The sequence below is a fragment of the Geotrypetes seraphini genome, chromosome 14, assembly GCF_902459505.1.
Source record: "Geotrypetes seraphini chromosome 14, aGeoSer1.1, whole genome shotgun sequence".
NCBI lineage: Eukaryota > Metazoa > Chordata > Amphibia > Gymnophiona > Dermophiidae > Geotrypetes > Geotrypetes seraphini.
The window spans coordinates 28,108,809-28,122,711 of NC_047097.1; the positions used below are offsets into that span (position 1 = coordinate 28,108,809).

Genomic DNA, 13,903 nt, shown 5'->3' on the forward strand with positions numbered 1-13,903 from the left:
GCATTGCAAAGCAACAGCCAGGAGGAATGAAAAGCAGCAGCAAAGCACAGCTCTACCAAAGTGAATCTCCTCTCAGAGACCAATCCCTGGCACAGGACACGAACTTCCAACTTTATTCATCAAACAACTCCACCGACTCCCAGAAAACATCCCGGTGCCATATTTTTCCTTTCCCATACCTGCCTCTATGCTTTATCCCCCCCTCTCCCCTTAAATTATCTTCTAAGCCCATAACACATCCTTCCAATATTTTGTGCCAAACTGGCTCCGTTGCTTATAATTGATATCCAACGAGGCCTTTGTTTCGCGGGGCAAAACTGTAGCACCCGCTGCATCAGGGAAATGACTTAGGCAAAACACTCTTCCTCCTCCTCCGCTTCCCGGGCTGCGCTGCCCGTCTCAGACCGGGACTCCAGCGCCGCTCGGCCATCTTCCAGGCCCGCCGCCAGTGCGTTGTGTGAGAGGCTGGGGAGGCAGGAGATAAGGGAGTCCCGTCCTAAGATGGGCAGCGCAGCCCAGGAAACGGAGGAGGAGGAAGAGCGCTGCCTAAGTCATTTCCCTGATGCAGCGGGTGCTACAGTTTTGCCCCGCGAAACAAAGGCCTCGTTGGATATCGATTATAAGCAACGGAGCTGGTTTGGCACAGGATGTTTAAGCTAAGTACCTTACACAATATATGATGAATTTTGTGTTTGAATCAACATAATTTTGAACGAATTGAATGAACTTTATGTTTTGCTATGAATTGAACAGCAATTTAAAATTTATTTCAGCCGAAGTAACTTCATTTTGAAATACTTTTTAACATTTCAACATTTTTTTCTGCCTTTTCTGCGCTTTTTCTATGAACTTTTAGCTTTTTTAGTCTTTCAAGCACTATAACACTTTCAAGTTTGATGAGTTTAAATGAAATGTAGGATTGTTTAGTTTAAAATAAGGAGTTAAGATATACTTGAATCATAATGAAATAAATTGAAATGTAAGAAGATAATTAAATTGACACTAATAGAGGTTGGTCTTGAGTCTCAAAAAAATGATATGCTGATTCTTTAATTAAATTTTTACATTTTAAATTAAATTAAATTTAAGTAATTTACCATAGATTATAAGTTATATGTTGATTCTCTACTAAATTAATTAATATTAGATTAAAAGTTATAAGTTATTTAATTAAAGTAATAAAATAAATACTTTGGTAGGGAGGTGGGGAATTAGCCTGTGATGTCATAAGGAGGCAAGAGATTAATTCATTCTTCTCTTGAATAGTTCCAGTTGGAAAGATCTACTCCTAAGTCTGAGACATTTCCCTGTAATAATTAATTAATAATTGTAATATTCTAAATAACTAGATTTAAGGTTTAAAGTAAATTTTAACAAATTATTTTGGAATCGGTGTCTCTTTTTTGAGTTTTGTGAATGGTTTTTGTTATTTGTTTATTTAATCTGGGTTTAGCACATAAGGAGCCACGTTAATCCGCATTAAGCCCACATTTTTTTCGCTCTTTAGTAATAAACAACCCCACAGTCTTGTTTATCAAACGGCTCCTCATCTGCTCCACTCTCAAGCCCTTGCAATGATCAAAGCCTTCCGTGGAAAAGGAACACCCACCTGGGAGAGTTCAAAGACTTGACCCTTAAGCTTGGTTCCTTCCTCCTTAGATTCTATAAGCTTCCTTTCATCTTGATCCTTATGAGAAATGTAGAAAGCAGCACATTACTATGGTAGAGGAAAAAAAACCTGTAAAACTGGGAACACTAGTATAAATTAATTATCGTGTTACTATAGGCAGTCCCCGGGGTTAAGAAAGAGTTCTTAAGTTGAATTTGTATGTAACTTGGATCCAGTATAGTACACAGTTTATAAAAACATTAAATATTAAAGAACATTAAAGAAACAGTCCTCAAAATAAAAGTACTGTAGTTGAAATAGAAAGAAAAGATTGTTATTTTTGTTCTTCATCAGTCCCACTGTTCCCTCTCCACCACCACATCCGCTCACGGCTTTGCCCAGAGAAGTGTGGCTGGGTGGAGGGAGCTGGCCAGAGGAGGTAAACACCCGTGGGAGGTACGAATTTGGGACGTGGAACGGAGGGGGACGACAAGGGGCACGTTGGGACTTGGAATGGAAGAGGAGGGTCGTGTTTGGACAGGAAAGGAGGAAAAAGGGGTCCGTTGGCACAGGAAGGGAGAAGCAGTACCCTGGTTCGTAAGTACAAGTTCGACATAAGTCGAGTATTTCCAACTGCAGGAGGGCAGATCGGGCTTGGGAAGCTTATGAGAAAGTATTGTTCCTCTACCATCTCTCACACTTAACTTTACGCATCTTCCTTCCCAACTCTGTAAAGTTCTCTCTCTAGTCCAACATTTCAGTTTTTGCTGTTTCTAGACACTGCCCTTTCCCGAGATATGCTTCAACTTGTGCCTTTTCCTCTTTTTTGAGCCTTGAATATCAGATGATGATTACAAATAAATTCCCACCTTATTTAACCTATCGACGAGCATTTGTAGGTCAAACAGTTCAGCCTTGTGTTTCCTTTGCACCTCCAACATGGCAGCTTCAAGTTTCTGCTGGTCCTAGAGTGTCAAAGAAAAAAAAAATATCAAAATGCCATTACACTTTGAAAAGTCCCCCCCCCCCCCCTAACTTTCCATACTGGCACAAACTATTTTCAAAGTAAACGTACACCTGCATTTGCACTTTGAAACTTGCAGCATTTGTACTACATTATTTATGTCCCTAGAATTTTTGTGCCTTTATTTATTTACCCCATCTTGCGCTCTTTGTTCCACATCTGCCAATTGCCCGACTGTCCCAACTACAGGATTAATTATTTCTGCCTAGCATCAACAGCTTTTCCTTGCCATGCCTTGTTTCTCTGGAACTCATTACCCCTCAAAGTCCCATCAGAACAATTCTATCCAAAGCTTAAATATGCCCTGAAGACATCTCTTTTTATACAAGCTTTTCCTCATAGAGCAATTGGGATTTCCACTCAGTATGGGACCATTTTCCGACTCTCTTTTCTGCCTATATTTTTTTCTCCGTTCTTTACCCTTGGAGTTCTTTTCTTTTAAATTCTTTATTCATTTTTACATATTACAACAAGTGTATAAGAAAAATCATTCGAACTTATAAATATACACTTGATTAACTTTCATATATCATTAAAAATATAACTTTTCAGCCAATACCTACATTCTATAATATTTTGAATATTATGAACTATTCCTAGTATCTAAACAATGGATATCAAGTTAGAAAACCCTCCCAACCCCTCCCTCCCCTTACAAAAGTTCTTTTCTAACTTCTTGATTTGGTTTTTGTATTGTAAACCACTTTGATTGTGAAAATTGAAAAGCGGTAATCAAGCACTTTTAAACGTTAAACATTACACACTAAAAATGCCATCCACATGTCTACTTTTCCTCCTAAAAAATACTCCAAAACTCATAGAATTCTTATGAGCAATGGAGCAGCATCGGAGCATTTACCTCTACCATGGCTTAGTAAAGGAGGGCCTAAATTTGATGCTTACTGGTCTTGTATATCCCCCTTTGAAATGCACTAAAGTTATGTTTTTCTATATTCTCCTTTTAATATTACCCACCAGCTTTTTACTTTCATCCTCTATCTATTCATCCTGGTCTAATGAATCTACATTTAAGGTTTTATATTTACCTCACTGAGGTAAATGCTGCGACACTCATATGATAGAAACCTCTTCCACGACTTTGTAAAAACCACATGATTTTGTTACCTGTTATGTGAATTGGTGGATTGTGTTTCTGATTCAAGTTGATGCTTGCATGTTTACATGTTTAATGGCTAAAGTTAAAAAAAACTTTAAAAAGCTGCCATACTATCTGTCCTCATTTTATCAAACTGTCACTACCAGTTTGTCTTTTCCAGATCTAATTTTCTTTAAAAGCACAACTGAAATGGAGGAGAGTGTGGTGCAGTAGTTAAAGCTATACAGTCTCAGCAGCCTCAGAAGTTGTGGGTTTAAACCCACACTGCTCCCCTTGACCCTGGGCAAGTCTCCCATTGCCCCAGCTACATTATATAGATTGTGAGCCTGCTGGGACAGACAGGAAAAAATGCTCGAGCACTTGAATTAAAGCTTTCTGCCACAATACAAACGTGGTGGAAAATACAAAGCATTAGCAGGAGTCAAAACAGCTCTAGTTCCAGCAATAAGTTAGTCAACAAAAACTGTGACGTGCTTTTTTTCAAATAGTAATTACAGTAAATTACAGAGATAATGGCAATTTTCCTTGGAAGAAGAGTAAATTTGTCTCTATAAGTCAGGTCAGTTCAGAGTTATGTCTACATGGGCAGAGATTCTACTAGCTATGGTGATTAATATCCAGGATCTGCCATGCATACCTCTTCACGGATTTTATGCTCCATTTTTGCCACATGCTGTTGCAATTCTTCTTCTAATTCTGCCATCTGTATGGATGCTTTCTCTTCAGTCCTGACAATGCCATTCAGAAGCCATAGACAAGAGAAGACAGACAGAAGCCAGGTAGGTTAGGTGAACTGGTCCCATCTTGGTCACCTTGGATTACAGGTTGATACAGAAGAAAGAGAAAAACATACTTCTCTATGAGAGCCACGGAAAAGTTCTCAGCCCAAACCACAGAGCTGGGGCAGTCTCTATTGAGGGCTATACACTTAGTCCAGCGATTTACCACGTTGTTTTATTTTTTTTTTCATTCTGTCAGAAAAATATGCAATGGAAAAAGTGGAAAATCGATGAACTCAATGAAGACTGCCCCAATTTTCTTGTTTGGAGTGAGAACTTTTCAGCGGCCCCTCGTATTCCACCCCATGTAGAGCCAGCGTTGGTAGGTGCCAACATTTCAAAATGATTGGGGGTGCCAAACACAATACAAACTAACCTTTCTGAGCCCAACGAAGGAGTCTGCTCAATCTTGGGATGCTTCACATTCATTGGAATTCAGAGCTGGCTCCTATGCCTCCTGATTTTAGTTCACTGGTCAGAGGGTATTATTAGTACTTTAGTAGAGCCACTAGAGGTCTCTGCTATCTTCATAGAGCAGAACCTTAAGAGGGCTCTACACTGTATAGAAAAAAAAGCAACAATGTAGAGACCTCTAAGGTTCTGTTTTACCCCCTGGATTCTATATATGGTACTTTGAGTTGCAAGCTCAATTTATGTGTACAATTTAATTGAATGAGTCAACTACTGCTTATAAATGGCATCCTAACATACACGTATTAGCACTAATTGGATTTAATTAAAAGTTACATGTGTAAATTTAACCGAGGGATCCACGTCTAAATTTTACACATGAGTTCTAAAAGGGGGCACGGAAATGGGACACATTCCTAGAATCTACATACATAATTATAGAATAAGGGAGGATCCATGTCTAATTTGGGCATGAGGATTTGCACCTCGTTTCAGTAGGGGCAAATGGGTGCGTCTAAAGTTCGATGCAGTTCTTGGGCATACGTGGACAGATGCCCACTCCCTCCTGCCAACAGGCCCACCCCTGAACCTATAACCCCCAATCTACGACAGCCCCCAGATCCGAACACTCCACCCCGGCACCCCCCAACCCCCCGTACCTTTTGTAGTACGGCGGGCTGGAGGGATGCCTACTCCTTCTGGCTGCCAGGTCTGCTTCTTCACAATGGCGGGCCTTCCCGGTGCATCCTGGGAAATATGCACACACACACACACACACACAATCCCCATTACCTTGGGAGTGATGGCATTATAGGACACCCTTCTCAATCTTTTTTTTCTCCCAGGGTCTATTCAGTTCTAGTTATGCCACTTTACACAAGAGCTGCAAAATTTTAGTGCTTTCAGTTTAAAATTTGAGTCGCGTTTGCTTTAAGCATTGGTTAGCTATTTTTCTGCACTTTTGCAGGGCTGTGGAGTTTGCGATGTGGGCTTTAAGCTTTAAGAATCTGCCTCCAAGAAAGCTCCAGATGATATGAAGATTAACTACTTCATCCCCAGTCTAACTGTAGAGGAAAAAAGGCTTCCTCTGAGGCAAGGAAGAGATTTACACCACAAGCATTCAATGGCTCTGACCCGTAAGTAATAAGCATAAAGAGTTTGATCACTGATAAAACATTCATTCATGCAAACTTTACAAAATAAATGAAAAGGAATCAAATTGACAGTTATTTAAATTTTATCATTACTAAGGTAACTTGAGTCCAGCTTGCCTGCTCCTGGCTAAAATCCATCTTGAACTAATGTTAATAGGTACCTCGGGGTGGTGGAGGGGAGGGGGCGCACATTCCAGATTAGGGACCCAAGGAAAAGCCAAGACAAGCACTCCATTTACCTTCTTCCACAAGAGAGGATTTTACATTGCATTGTAAGCAAAGATGAAAAGGTTTTGCTCAAACACTTGAAAGACTAATCGGCTTGTTATGCCTGCGAATGCCAAGAGCCTCCTGCAGTGACCTGGTGGTGGAATATATAAGGAAATGGAGAGCCTCAGTTTGTGAGGAAGCAGCCGGGTCTAGGCAGTGAAGGGGAATTTCAACGTTCTGACAGTTCACTCTTCTGTCTCGGCCCTCTCCTACCTAAGCGCAGCGGGAGCTGATCCTGCTGAAATTGGTTTTCTTGTGTATCTCACATTTCTTTCTCTAGTCAGGCTTCCTTCCATTGGCCTGACTGGAAACATTTTCACAGTTATCCATTAACTGGACACAGGGTGACATCCATCAATAGGATACTCTACTTTTTTGGGTTTTCTCTAAATCAGTTTCCCTCCGCCTCACTCTTACAGCATGATCAGACACTTGAGAACACTGGTACAAGACTGTCCAAGCCTTGAATTGCCAGGGATGCCATCCAAAACCTTTTGGTCATTTCTAATTATTGAACTAGTGTTACCGGATTTTTTAAAGTAGAAACCCAGACGCATGGCCCCACTCTATTCTGCCCCAGCCCCGCCTTATTCTGCCTTCAGATCCGCCCTATTATGCCCCTGGCCCCGCCCCCACAAAGCCTCATCTTTCTTCTCTGACCTCCGGGCTGCATCTGGAGGGCCTCCGAGCATGTTCAGATGCATGGGACGTCACCAAGCTCTCTCGATGCTGATGCTGTGTTGGATCCTTGAGCCCCCACCTTATTCCACTGCCTACGACTACAAGTACCACAATACTTCAGAAGGGGGCTATCTAAAAGCTGGACTGATCTTTCTTCTGGGTTATTTGGCAACTCAGAATAATGCATTGAACCTTCCGACTTCCTTTTTTAGGGAATGCTATTAAGCATACTATGAAGTTAGGAAGGAGGTAGGCTGACTTCAGGTTATCAGAAACAAGCCACATCAGACTCTTCAGTAGCTTCCCCAAGCTTTTAGAAACTGCAAAAATGTTTTGAAACAGGAGTTGTGAAAGACAGTCAGACACCTGCTCTGATGATGTGGTGTCAGGGGTTCATCTCAATTCCAATTCACTTTTGCAGCCTTTTAAGTGCTGGACTTTGGGACCTCACCTCCCTGCACCCTGACTCTTCACATTACCTAAAGTAGCCCCAACAGAAACGTAGGGCCTCACTGCCTTCAAAACGAGCGTTTACCTTTTCAGTACAGATTCCAGCTTCTCAGTGTTAAGTCTCTGGGCACGGAAGTCCTGGATGACATCTGCAATTAGCCTCTCGTACTGCTGGAGCAGCCCGAAGTCTGAGCCCGCATGGATCAGCTGATACATCTCACAGAGCTGATCCCGGCTTCTGCAGAAAAATGACTATCAAGTCAATAAGAAGGTACTTCTTACCAGTGTTGGCCAAAGTACTTATGTATGTATGTAAAAGTAAAAATACACGTATTTCTTATTCGCCTTGTACAAAGCGAAGTACAAATTAACAAACATAATAAATGTCCTAGCAAACAAAAACATACAAAAGTACAATCTAAAAAACATAAGAACATATTATGGTTAGCACCGATTAACCATCAATATTCATAGCATGTCTTCACATAGAAAACAGATGTAGTCCCTCATTCTTGCAAGTAAAGGTAAGGTGAAGAACACATTTAAAAACTTACCTCCCCTTTTACAAAACCGTAGTGCGGTTTTTAATGCCAGCCATGGCGGTAACAGCACCAACGCTCATAGAATTCCTATAAGCATCAGAGCCATTACCGCCGCAGCCGGCGCTGAAAACCACGCTACGGGTTTGTAAAAGAGGAAATTACTTAGGTAAAAGTTAAAAGGTTATTGCCTAATATAATACTTTGGGGGTAAAAACTAAAAGTATCAAACTACAACAAATTCAACTATTGTTAATGTTTTTATCCCAACAATTTTACTGCTCTATGGTTCAACCCATTGTTTTTAGTCAAACTAACTTTTGCAAATGACCGTCACTCATGCAATTGTGCTCGTGAGTCATCATTAAACCAGCACAGCCTTAATGAATGTGCAAGAGAGAGATTTGCATATAATGGAGGTGAAAGGCATTCAAATCTGCTCCATACATATTCATTAGGGCTATCCCAAAAACCTAACTGGCTAGCGGTCCTCCAGGACAAGGTTGGGAACCACTGCTATAGACTATCACACACACTCTCAGATTCACAGAGAATGTTTAACTTAGTCCAGGCAAGCCTTTTCTATAAAGCCAAACTTCAGATGAGAGACAATAGACTGCTTCTCTACCGCGAAGGCAGCGGCACTGTAGCACACAGCTGGAAGATCTCCAGGAGCCAGAGCTCCGGGGACTGTAATGGTTATCTTAACCCTGTAAAGTCCAGGCAAGGATGGAAGAAGTTTCCTTATCTCCCATGAAGGGGTGGGACTCATTTCATTAATTTATTCATTCATTCAATTTTCTATACTGTTCTCCCAAGGGAGCTCAGAATGGTTTACACTTCCCCCTCCCAATTCACAGTTTTAAGACTCACGATTTCGATTATTCGTGATTTCCTAAAACCGGAATCACCCCTACCTCCCTCCGGCCTTCCTGGACCTTACCTGGTGGTCTAGCAGTCTTTCAGGGCAGGAGCAATCTTCCTACACTCCTGCCCCGTGCAGATCACTCATCCAAAATGGCTGCTGTGAGTTCACGTTGTAGTCTCTCGAGATGGGTGATCTGCACAAGGCAGGAGTGTAGGAAGATTGCTCCTGTCCCAAAAAACCGCTTAATCAAGCAATATTATTTTTACTGTAACTCCGCCGAAGCATTTCTATCCTTCAGCTTTGCGGGAGCCAGACAGGAAGCTGAGCAGCAGCACTGAAGTGCGCTCCTGCTCAGTGCCGCTCAGCGGATGAAGAAACCACAACTCGCGGCAGCCACCGACCGGGTTAGCACGGAAAGCTCGCTCCTGCACCTCTGGACCACCAGGGATCGGCAGAGGAGGTACGAAAGACAGGGAAGGGAAGGGGGCTGGGCGCAGAGCCTGTGGGGCAGGGCACTTGAATATTAAGCCGCCCGACTTATTTTCAAGTCAACCATTTTTCCTTCCTTTAGGGGGGAAATGGGAGTCTCGACTTATATTCGAGTATATATGGTACAACCTTCAGACAATGCAACGCGACAAAATTACCAGGTGTTCTTCAAGGAGCCCCCAAGATCACCGGATAATACCGTTTGTGACTTTTTCCTTTGGGGGTACGTGAAAAACAGAGTGTACGTACCTCCACTACCTGCAACTATGGATGATCTGCAGGAACACATCACTGAAGCTATAAACGTGATCACATCGGATATACTTCGGAGAGTCTGAGCTGAGCTCGATTATCACATCGATGTTTGCCGAGTAACAGGTGGGGCGTACATCGAGTGCATGTAACCAACAGATACCATATGAAACTTTATGAGTTGATGAAACTGTAGCCTCAAAGGTGAAAGAATATTCCAATCAATTTTGGTTTTGTAACCATCAAGGAGTGTTTGTGGGCACCCTGTATATATTTTATTTTTGATGACAGATGAACATTGGTATTATGTTGGTGATCACTGATCATTTTACCCAGTATGCCAAGCCTACCCTACTAAAAATCAACAAGCAGACACAATTGCAAAAGTGTTATGGGAGAAATATTTTGAACACTACGGATTTTCCAACAGAATCCACTCTGACCAAGGTAGAGATTTTGAAAGCAGGTTAAATCAGAAAAATGTGCAAAGCTTGTGGCATCAAAAAGTCACATACCACACTGTGCCACCCACAGGGAGAGCCACAATCAGAAAAATTCAATAGAACTTTGTTAAACATGTCGCATATTTTGGACACAAAGCAGAAACAACAGTGGAGTCAACATGTAAGCAGACTGGTACATGCTTACAACTGCACAAAGGATGATGCCACGGGGTATTCCCCTTATAATCTTATGTTTGGTTGAGAAGCTAGACTACCTGTGGATGTATGTTTTGGAGTGATACCAGATGAACACTCTGGGAAACCATCTCAAATACATCCAGACTCTCAAACAGCAACTTTATGCTGCTTATCAAGCAGCTCAGGAAACAGCTGACAAACAAAATACAAGCAATAGACTCCACTATAATGCCCGAGTCAAGCTGGGGACAGAGTACCCATCAGGTCTCTAGGCATCCCAGGCACGCATGAGCTATCAAACTGCTGGTGTAAAGAGCCCTATGTGGGTAGTGACTCAGTTGCCACACCTGCCAGTGTTCAAGTAACACTGGAGAGTGGAAAAGGTCCTGAGAAAACTCTAGACAGAAATCACCTACTCCCCATAGGTCAATCAGTCTGAATGTCACAAATTGAAACTTCTACAACATCCATGCCAATAGCGAAATACAAACAAAAGTTAAGATATCAAACTCGCTCAAGCGTCAACCTGATAACTATCTGTTTGAGAAGTCTCAGCATTCACAGCTAATTTCTCAAAAGTTGATGAATCAAGGCTAGATTTCCCCATGCTAGTGAAGTCTGTTTGTAAGAAGAGTCAGCTTTAAAGAACCTTCATGAAACTAGGCCCAGGAAATCCATTAAGTTTAATCCTTTCACTCCCAACTGCTGGGCAATTTATTTACGATAAAAGTCACAAATAGCTTTCTCCAGATTCAGTAGGTTGCATAGTTAAAGATGATATTCAACCCATAGAGAAGGCAGCAAATCTCAGGTGAAACCTGTTCTAAAAATAAGAACATAAGCAATGCCTCCGCTGGGTCAGACCTGAGGTCCATCGTGCCCAGCAGTCCACTCACGCGGCAGCCCAACAGGTCCAGGACCTGTGCAGTAACCTCTATCTATACCCCTCTATCCCCTTTACCAACAGGAAATTGTCCAATCCTTTCTTGAACCCCAGTACCGTAATCTGCCCTATTACGCCCTCTGGAAGCGCATTCCAGGTGTCCACCACACCTTGAGTGAAGAAAAGAAAGGGCTCTTTGTACCAAGCATTTTCTTCAGAGACAAAAAGGCAGGAGAAAACTTTTAGTACATGGGCCCATCCATGCAAAGGCACAGGAAATCTGGTTTAGGGCCCCTTTTATTGAGCGAAGTCTAAAAGTTGGGTGGGAGGTCTCTCTCGCCTACCTCTCCGTATGGTGGTTTTACCGATTGATAAGGGGGGGCCTGGGCATATTGCCCCCTACAACGCTTTGTGAAGGCCTGTCATATGAACCATATTCACGATCAGTTCCTGTCCACTTTTTATTTCTCATGGCAGCCCTTTTTAGATATGCGTTGGGACCCTATTACTTGTAAAAGTCAGGAAGAACAAGGTAAGTTAATTCAGTTGAATCACAAGTTATAATTTCTTTTGAATGTCTTTCTTTTAAAAAAAATAAATAAATAAAAATTCTTTATTCATTTTTAGAACTTACAAGTGCATCAAAAAGTAACAACACTAATTTGGATACAACACTTCATTTTCTGCAATAATCCAGTTTATAAAGTTTATCCCCCTCCCTTCCATCCCTTTCATAACAAATATAATACATATTCAGTATATCATATAATAAATTCTTTCCTACCATTATTTTTCTAATAAGTAGCACATGTGCGGCAATTGGGCCAATCCCCTGGGGCAGGGGTGTTCAATGTCGGTCCTCGAGGGCCGCAGTCCAGTCGGATTTTCAGGATTTCCCCAATGAATATACATGAGGTCTATTTGCATGCACTGCTTTCATTGTATGCTAATAGATCTCATGCATATTCATTGGGGAAATCCTGAAAACCCGACTGGATTGCGGCCCTCGAGGACCGACATTGGACAGTCCTGCCCTGGGGGAAGTTCACATTCCTGAGCATATGATATACATAGAAAGGCTATTCTGTATTTATTTTAAATCGTGTTTATTACATTTTCAATATAAATACAAGCAACTGCAACAATATAATACCATATAAACAATAACAAATAAGTACCATCCTCCTATTCCCTAATTCAGGGGTAGGGAACTCTGGTCCTCGAGAGCCGTATTCCAGTCGGGTTTTCAGGATTTCCCCGATGAATATGCATGAGATCTATTTGCATGCACTGCTTTCAATGCATATTCATTGGGGAAATCCTGAAAACCCGACTGGAATACGGCTCTCGAGGACCGGAGTTTCCTACCCCTGCATTAGGGCTATCCTGAAAACCCGATTGGCCTGGGGGTCCTCCAGGACAGGGTTGGGAACCACTGCTCTAATTGGATAGCATAGTGTTATTGCAGGAGCACCAGTGGCGTGCTTTCAGGGGATTCGCCCCCATCCCCTAAAGCAGGGATCTCAAAGTCCCTCCTTGAGGGCGGCAATCCAGTCGGGTTTTCAGGATTTCCCCAATGAATATGCATTGAAAGCAGTGCATGCACATAGATCTCATTCATATTCATTGGGGAAATCCTGAAAACCCGACTGGAATACGGCTCTTGAGGACCGGAGTTCCCTACCCCTGAGTTAGAGCAGTGGTTCCCAACCCTGTCCTGGAGGACCCCCAGGCCAATCGGGTTTTCAGGATAGCTCTAATGCAGGGGTAGGAAACTCCGGTCCTCGAGAGCCGTATTCCAATCGGGTTTTCAGGATTTCCTCAATGAATATGCATTGAAAGCAGTGCGTGCAAATAGATCTCATGCATATTCATTGGGGAAATCCTGAAAACTCGACTGGAATACGGCTCTCGAGGACCGGAATTTCCTGCCCCTACCCTAATTCAATACTATACTGTATATTTTCTTTTACTCTTTATTCATTTTACAAACTTAGACTAAGTGTATCAACAAATCCAACCATTTGAACGTAATATCCAGCTCGAACGTTTCTCACCTGCTCAGGTGCCTCATCTCCCCTCCCAGGCGCTCCTCGAGCGCGTCCCAGGCCGGGCGAGCGCGCGGGAACGAGGGGGCCGTCTCGAGGGTCTGCGCCACCTCCCTGAAGCGCGCCGAGAAGTCGGCGAAGTCGATGGCGCCGTCGCGGTCCACGTCGAGCCGCTCGAAGAGCGCGCGCACTTGGCCGGGCTTCACGCCCAGCTCCCGGCAGAGGGCGGCGAAGTCCGACAGCTCCACCCGGCCGGAGCCCTTCGCGTCGCAGGCGGAGAAGAGGCGCCGGAGCTCCCGAAGGGACGTCTCGTCGGAGCCCATCAGCAGCGGCGACCGAAGCGGGAGCCCGCGGGCGGAACTCTCTTCTCATCGGCTCCTCCTCCCCCAACGCCCACCCCGCTGGGACCAGGAGCGCTGCCCGATTCACTTCCACGAATCGATTCGTTTTCCGCACCAAGCGGACTCACGATTCTGTGACACCTCCGCCCCCTTTAGCCGCGTCACTGACGGCACGACAGAGGGAAGCCCTGGCCGCGAATAGCCCGTCAGAGCATGGAAAGCTGAAGCCCAGAGACATCATCAGTTAAAGAAAAATCACTAATTAATATGCAGACTGACATAAAAGAGCACACATAGGCTTGGCTAGCAGAAGCTATAAGTTGCACACAAAATGGTACCCATACCGT

General features: G+C 43.2%; 1 protein-coding gene and 1 long non-coding RNA gene across 2 annotated transcripts in view; one reads left to right on the forward strand and one right to left on the reverse strand.

Annotated features, from left to right (window-relative positions):
• LOC117348526 (ras and EF-hand domain-containing protein-like) overlaps window positions 1-13,677 on the reverse strand; it is a 34,252-nt gene extending 20,575 nt beyond the window's left edge. The window contains exons 1-5 of the mRNA XM_033920752.1: window positions 13,225-13,677; window positions 7,581-7,733; window positions 4,388-4,478; window positions 2,479-2,574; window positions 1,610-1,687 (exon numbers count right to left, since the gene is read on the reverse strand). Coding sequence (XP_033776643.1) covers window positions 1,610-1,687; window positions 2,479-2,574; window positions 4,388-4,478; window positions 7,581-7,733; window positions 13,225-13,538 — 732 coding nt within the window. The 5' untranslated portion in view covers window positions 13,539-13,677. The remainder of the gene's footprint in view (window positions 1-1,609; window positions 1,688-2,478; window positions 2,575-4,387; window positions 4,479-7,580; window positions 7,734-13,224) is intronic.
• LOC117348531 overlaps window positions 1-13,903 on the forward strand; it is a 46,985-nt gene that overhangs the window by 3,795 nt on the left and 29,287 nt on the right. Inside the window, exon 2 of the long non-coding RNA XR_004537002.1 lies at window positions 5,908-6,076. This is a non-coding gene — a long non-coding RNA (uncharacterized LOC117348531). The remainder of the gene's footprint in view (window positions 1-5,907; window positions 6,077-13,903) is intronic.